This window comes from Onychostruthus taczanowskii, unplaced genomic scaffold, assembly GCF_017590055.1.
Source record: "Onychostruthus taczanowskii isolate IOZ18803 unplaced genomic scaffold, ASM1759005v1 scaffold580, whole genome shotgun sequence".
NCBI lineage: Eukaryota > Metazoa > Chordata > Aves > Passeriformes > Passeridae > Onychostruthus > Onychostruthus taczanowskii.
In genome coordinates, this window is record NW_024503458.1 from 5,209 (window position 1) to 12,843 (window position 7,635).

The window sequence follows — 7,635 nt, forward strand, 5'->3', positions numbered from 1 at the left end:
CCATGACACCAAGATGGCGCCAATGGCACTCACAACATGTCAGTGGCTCCAATGGCACCCAAAACCATCAGATGGCACCAATGGCACCAAGATGGCACCAATGGCATCCATGACACTCAAGTGCCATCAATGGCACCCACAACAACCCAATGGCACCAATGGCACCCAACACACCCAACTGGCACCCATGACACCAACATGGCGCCAGTGGCACTCACAACATCTCAGTGGCTCCAATGGCACCCAAAACCATCAGATGGCACCAATGGCACCAAGATGGCACCAATGTCATCCATGACACTCAAGTGCCATCAATGGCACCCACAACAACCCAATGGCACCAATGGCACCCAACACACCCAACTGGCACCCATGACACCAAGATGGCGCCAGTGGCACTCACAACATCTCAGTGGCTCCAATGGCACCCAAGACACTCAGATGGCACCAATGGCACCAATGACGTCCAGATGTCACCAGTGGCAACCAACCATCACCAACACCCCTCACACAACCCCACCAACCTCCTGGGTGTCCCATCCTCGTGCGGCGGCACGATGACCACGGTGACGGTGACCGAGGTGCGCAGGAGGTCGATCATCTGCTCGTGGCTCAGGGCCACGGCGGCCACCTTGCACACCTCGAGCAGGCGGCTGCCGCGCCGCAGCCCGGCCTGCCAGGCGAAGCCGTACTCCTCCACCTCGGCCACGCTGCCGTCGGGGTGGACGTGGAAGCCCAGTTGGCCCAAGCCGTTGCGTCGGAGCGTCATGTCCACCGTGGCGCAACCCGGCGTGGTCATCTGCCGCGCACCGTTCAGGGGTTGGGTGGCACCGAGGTGGAGAAGCAAAATTGAAAGTTTGGTGCCAAAATTGAGGTTTTTTGGGTTGTTTTTTGTTGATGTTTTGTTGGGGATTTTTGGGTCTTCCGCCATTTTTGGCGGATTCTCGTATTTGCTTAATTCCCTCTTTCCGCCCCTTCTCCAATTCACCAATTCTTCCTCAATTTCCTCAAATTTTTAACACAAATTTCTTCAAATTTTCCCTGATTTTCTGCATTTTAACCCAAATTTCCACAAATCACCCCAATTTCCTCACTTTTAACCCAAATTTCCACCATTTTACCCCAATTTCCTTCATTTTTACACCAATTTCCTCCATTTTAACCCAAATTCCCACCATTTAACTTCATTTTTACCCCAATTTTCCCCCCATGTCATCCCAATCCCCCATTTCCCGATTTCCTCAAGTTTTCCCCCTCCTCAAATCCTATTTTTCCCCCAATTCCCATTTTCCCTTCTTCAACTTCCCCAATTTTCTCCCACCAATTCCCCCCATTTTTCCCCCCATTTTTTTCCATGTTCTCTCCATTTTTCCCAAGTTTTCCCCATTTTTCCCCATTTCCCCCAAATTTTCCCTGATTTCCCCCCATTTTTTCCCAATTTCCCCCATTTTGCCCCTTTTTCTCCCTGATTTCCCCAAATATTCCCCCATTCCCCCCATTTTTTTCTCTTTTTTCCCCAATTTCCCCTCAAACTTCCCCAAATATTTTCCCATTTTTTCCCTATTTCCCCCCATTTTCCCCAATTTCCCCCATTTTTCCCAATTTCCCCCATTTTCCCTCCCCTTTTCCTCCCCATTTTTCCCCCATTTTCCCCTCAATATCCCCCCAATTTTTCCTCCAATTTCCCCTCAAATTTCCCCAAATATTTTCCCCTTTTTGTCCCCATTTCCCCCCATTTTTCCCATTTTCCCCCCTTTTTTCCCCCTTCTCCCATTTTCCCCCCGTTTTCCCCCCGTTCCCCCATTTCCCCATTTTCCCCCCCATTTTCCCCAATTTCCCCTCATTTTTTTCCCATTTTTCCCCAATTTCCCCCAAATTTCCCCCAATCCTCCTCACCTTCAACCTCTGCACGATCTCCTTGACCTCCTCGGCCGCTCCCTCCGCTCCTTCCTCCGCTCCCGCTCCCGCCCTGACGCTGACCAGATCCCCGCGCCCGTGGTAGATCCTCAGCGCCGCTCCCTCGGCGCTCCACCCGATCACGTCCCCGGTGAAACAATTAAAAACAACTTCCTTGGCTCCCAAATCCACCAAAACCACAAATTCCTTGGAAATCCCCAAAACGCACGGAATCTCCGCCCCGCCGCGGCCGAAATCCAAAGCGGAAACGCGCCAAGAAACGGCGCCGGCGCTTTCCAACTCCGCCAACGGCCGCGCTTTGGATTTCTCCTTCTTTTTGGAAGCCAAGGAGATGAGGTTGAACTTCCCAACCGTGTCCAAGGGGGTGTTGGTGACGTAATTTTCCGCCAAATCCCGCAGATATTCCTGGCGGGTCCTGGTGGCCATGGTGCGGAATTTGTGGGATTTGTGGGCGGCGTTCTCGGCGTTGATGGCTTTGGCCAAGAGGAAGGCGCGGAAGAGGTCGGAGCGGCGGAAGGTGACGCCGGACGGCGGCACCGGGGGGCCGAAGGGAGGGACGTCCTTGGAGCGGGTGACGGCGACGCTTTTTGGGGGAAAAGGGGAAGGGAAGAAGGAATTTTGGGGTTTAGGGGATTTGGAGGTTGAGGAAGGTCTTTGGGGTTGGTCAGCTTGGGGTTCTTCAAGATTTGGGGTTGGCCGACCAATCTTTGAGATCCTCCAACTCTTGGGATCCTTCAACTCTTGGGATCATCCAACCAATTTTTGAGACACTTCGACTTTTGGGATCCTCCAACCAATTTTTGGGATCCTTCAACTCTTGGGATCATCCAACCAATCTTTGGGATCCTTCAGCTCTTAGGATCTTCCAAGCAATTTTTGGGATCCTCCAACTCTTGGGAGCCTCCAACCAACCCCTGGGATCCTCATCTAATTTCAAGGATTCTCCAACCAATTTTTGGGATCAGCCAACTCTTTGAGATCATCCAACCAATTTTTGGGATCCTTCAACTCTTGGGATCATCCAACCAATTTTTGAGATCCTCCAACTCTTGGGATCACCCAACCAACCCCTGGGATCCTCATCTAATTTCAGGGATTCTCCAACCAACTTTTGGGATCAGCCAACTCTTTGAGATCATCCAACCAATTTTTGGGATCCTTCAACTCTTGGGATGATCCAAATAATTTTGGGGATCTTCCAACCTTTGGGATCACCCAACCAACCTTTGAGATCATCATCTAATTTCAGGGATTCTCCGACCAGGATTCTCCAACCAATTTTTGGGATCAGCCAACTCTTTGAGGTCATCCAACCAATTTTTGGGATCCTTCAACTCTTGGGATGATCCAAATAATTTTGGGGATCTTCCAACCTTTGGGATCACCCAACCAACCTTTGAGATCATCATCTAATTTCAGGGATTCTCCGACCAGTTTTTGGGATCCTTCAACCAATTTTTGGGATCCGTCAACCAATTTTTGGGATCATCCAACCTTTGGGACCCTCCAACTCTTGGGATCATCCAACCCTTGACCCAACACCATCAACTCCAAACCCTAAAATCCCTGAAGGAAAATCCATCCCAACCCTTTCAAGAACCAGAATTTTCCCCAAATCCCACCCCAAAACCATCGGACTCTTTCTCCAACCCCATCCCCACAACCCAACCAATTTTTGGGAATTTTTTGCAATTTTGGGGAATTTTTTGCAAAGTTCTGGCAATTTTTTTTCCAATTTTTTGGGATGGTTTGGGAATTTTTGCAAAGTTTTGCAACCTTTTGGGAATTTTTGCAAATTTTGGGGAACTTCTTACAAAATCTTGGGAATTTTCAGAAATTTGTGATAATTTTTTGCTAATTTTTGGGAATTTTGGGGAATTTTTTACACATTTTTGGAATTTTTTGGGAATTTTTGGGATTCCCAACTCCTGGGCCCTGCAGATCTGATGGGATCAAAATTTTCAGAAATATTTGGGAATTTTCAGAAAGTTTTGGTAATTTTTTGCAACACATGGGGAATCTTTGCTCATTTTTTACAAATTTTGTGGATTTTTTGCAAATTTTTGGGAATTTTTAGAAATTTTTGGTAATTTTTTTCAAAATTTGGGGATTTTTGATGATTTTTTACAAATTTTGTGGATTTTTTGCAAATTTTTGGGAATTTTTAGAAATTTTTGGTAATTTTTTTCAAAATTTGGGGATTTTTGATGATTTTTTACAAATTTTTGGTGTTTTGGGGGATTTTTTTGCAAAATTTTGGGAATTTTTGCTGATTTTTTACAAATCTTTTGTATTTTTTGGGATTTTCTTGCAAAATTTGTGGAATTTTTGGGATGCACCTGTAGGAGACGTTGTCGGAGCAGGGCTGGTGGGCGCGGACGATGATGAAGACGTGCTGGAAGTGGGAGCGGATGTTCTGGGGCGTGAAGGGCAGCGCGCCGGGCTCTTGGAAGATGATGGTGACGATGTCGTTGCCGATGTGGCGCTTCCGGAGAAGCTGGGAATGGTTTTTTTTGGGGAAAAAAAATCCAGTGGGAATGGGTGGGATGAAGATTTGGGATGGTCCAAGGAAGTTTTGGGGTTGTTCAGTTCTTGGGATGCTTCAATCCTTGGGATCATCCAACAAACCTTTGGGATCATCCAATCTTTGGGATTCTCCAAATCATGGGACCACCCAACCCTTGGGATCCTCCAACTCGGGGGACCATCCAACCCTTGGATCCCCCAACCAAACACTGGGATCATCCAACCCTTGAGATTCTCCAGCTCTTGGATCTCCCAACCCACCCCTGAGATTCCCCAACTTCTGGGACCATCCAACCCTCAGGATCCCCCAGACTCGGGGACCTTTCAACCAAACATTGGGATCCTTCAACCCTTGGGATCTTCCAGCTTTTGGAGTCACCCAATTCTTGGAATCATCCAACTTCTGGGACAACCCAACTCTTGGAATCAACCAATCCTTGGGATCTTCCAGCCATCTCTTAGAATCCTTTAACCCTTGGAAACATCCAACTTTTGGAATCACCCAACTCTTGGGATCATTCAACTCTTGGGATCATTCACCTTCTGGGACCACCCAACCTCTGGGATCTCCCAAGTCTTGGATTCATCCAGCTTCTGGGACCATCCAACTCTTGGATCTCCCAACCAACCCTTGGGATCCCCCAACTTCTAGGAGCACCCAACCCTTGGGATCTCCCAGTCTCCATGGATTGAATCCATGGAAAACCCCGGGATGATCCGGAGGCTCGGGCGGTACCTGCTGGCGGTTGTTGGGCGTGTAGGGCAGCATGGTGGACACGTGGAACATGATCTCATAGTCCTGGTACGTGGTGTAGAGCGAGTGCGTGCCCGTGGAATCGGCTGCGGAAAACCGGGAAAAGCGGAGACGGTGAAATCCCAAAAAAGGGATCGGGTAAAAACCCGAAAAAGCAGATCTGGCAAAATCCCAAAAAGTGGATCCGGTGAAATCCTGAAAAAACAGATCCGGGGAAATCCCGAAAAGTGAACCCAGCTAAATCCCAAAAAGCGGATCCGGTAAAATCTCAGCTACCGGGAACGCATCCCAAAATTCCCTCTTGGTGTCCAACAGGAACCACCCAACCGCTGGGATCATCCTTCAACCTTGGGATCACCCAACCCGCAGGACCATCCAACTCTTGGAATCCTTCAACCTTGGGATCACCCAACTTGCAGGACCATCCAACCCTTGGATGCTTCAACTTTTGGGATCCCCCAAACCTTGGAATCCCTTAAGGAACCCTTGGGATCCCCCAACTTCAGGGACCATCCAACCCTTGTGATCCTTCAACCAACTCTTGGAATCCTTCAATTTTTGGGATCTCCCAACCCTCGGGAACCCCCAGTTCTTGGAATCTCACAATTCTTGGAATCCTTCAACCCTTGGGATCACCCAATTTTTGGGATCTCCCAACCCTCGGGATCCCCCAGTTCTTGGAATCTCCCAATTCTTGGAATCCTTCAACCGTTGAGATCTCCCAGCTCTTGGAATCCTTCAACCCTTGGGATCACCCAACTTTTGGGATCTCCTGGTGAAATCCCAGATCCCAGGAAGATCCCAAGACCCCAAAACTCACTCTTGGTGTCCAGCTGCGCCGGGATCCCCCAGTTCTTGGAATCCTTCAACCCTTGGGATCCTTCAACCAACTCTTGGAATCCCCCAACTCTTGGGATCCTTCAACCCTTGGGATCCTTCAACCAACTCTTGGAATCCCCCAACCATTAGGATCATCCAACCCTTGAGATCCTTCAACTCTTGGAATCCTCCAACCCTTGGGATCTCCTGGTGAAATCCCAGATCCTGAGAACATCCCAGATCCCTGGAAGATCCTGAGATCCCCAAACTCACTCTTGGTGTCCAGCTGCGCCGCGTACTTGGTGAAGGACTTGAGGGACACCTTCTCTCCGAGGAGCGTGAGGAACTCGTCGAGCGCGGGCCCGGCGGCCTCGTTGTTGTACATCTCCTCCTCCGAGCTCTGCCCGGCCTTGCAGTAGAGGATCCCCACCTTGTGCCGCCGGCACAGCTGCCGGGATTTGGGATTTATGGGATTTGGGGATTTAGGATCTCCCCAATACCAAAAAAAAATCCAAATCCCCCCCAAAAAAATCCCGGATCGACCCCAAGTTCCAGGAATTGCCCCGTCCAAGGAACCCCCGAATCCAAGGAAATCTAAAAAATCCCAGAAATCGTTCAAGTCTTGGGATGGCCCAGCTCTTGGAAGGCTTAAACCCTTGCAAAACATCAAATCCAAAAACCCAAAAAATCCTAGACAAACCCCAAAAAAAATCCCAAAAAATAAAAAAAATCCCAGAAATTTCCCCCCCAGAAATCCCAGAAAATCTCCTAAAAAAATCTCCAAAAAATCTCCCTAAAAACACCCAAAAAATCCTATAAAATCTCAAAAAAATCCCAGAAAATTCCCAAAAAAAAACACCCCTAAAATTCCCAAAAAACTCCACAGATCCCAGGAACCCTTCAAGCCTTGAGATCCTTTAACCCTTGGAATGCACCAAACCCAAGACACCCAAAAATCCACGAAAAATTCCTAAAAAAATCCCAGAAAATCCGCGAAAAATCTGAGAAAAATCCGCAAAAGTCCCAAAAAATTCCCAAAAATTCTGGTAATTCCCTCAAATCCCAGAAATCATTCAACCCTTGAGATCCTTTAACCCTTGGAATACACAAAGCCCCAAACATCAAAAAAATCCCTAAAAATATCCCCCAAAAATCACAGAAAATTCGCAAAAAATCCTCTAAATGCTGGGAAAATTTATGGAATTCCCAAAAATTCCCAACAAACTTCCCAAATCCCAGGAATCCTTCAAGCCTTGAGATCCTTTAACCCTTGGAATGCACCAAACCCAAAATACCCAAAAATCCACGAGAAGTCCTTAAAAAATCCCTGAAAAATGCGCGAAAATTCAGCCAAAAATCAGCGAAACGGCCAAAAAACTCCCAAAAATTCCCAAAAAATTCCCAAAAATTCTGGGAATTCCCTCAAATCCCAGAAATAATTTAACCCCTGAGATCCATTAACCCTTGAAATACACCAAAGCCCCAAACATCAAAAAAACCCTAAAAAAATCCCCCTAAAAAATGCCGGAAAATTGCAAAAAAATCCCTAAAAAATCCCTAAAAAATTGCCAATAAATTCCCAAAATTCCCAGAAATTCTGGGAATTCCCTCAAATCCCA

At 47.6% G+C, this 7,635-nt stretch overlaps 1 protein-coding gene across 1 annotated transcript in view; it reads right to left on the minus strand.

The window, feature by feature from the left end:
• The window catches only part of LOC121343227 (signal-induced proliferation-associated 1-like protein 3), a gene marked incomplete at both ends in the record, with an annotated part of 11,639 nt that extends 5,175 nt beyond the window's left edge, over positions 1 to 6,464 (minus strand). Inside the window, 5 exons of the mRNA XM_041418208.1 lie at positions 516 to 799; positions 1,897 to 2,500; positions 4,257 to 4,414; positions 5,180 to 5,283; positions 6,290 to 6,464. Coding sequence (XP_041274142.1) covers positions 516 to 799; positions 1,897 to 2,500; positions 4,257 to 4,414; positions 5,180 to 5,283; positions 6,290 to 6,464 — 1,325 coding nt within the window. The remainder of the gene's footprint in view (positions 1 to 515; positions 800 to 1,896; positions 2,501 to 4,256; positions 4,415 to 5,179; positions 5,284 to 6,289) is intronic.
• Between the last annotated feature and the right edge of the window lie 1,171 nt (positions 6,465 to 7,635).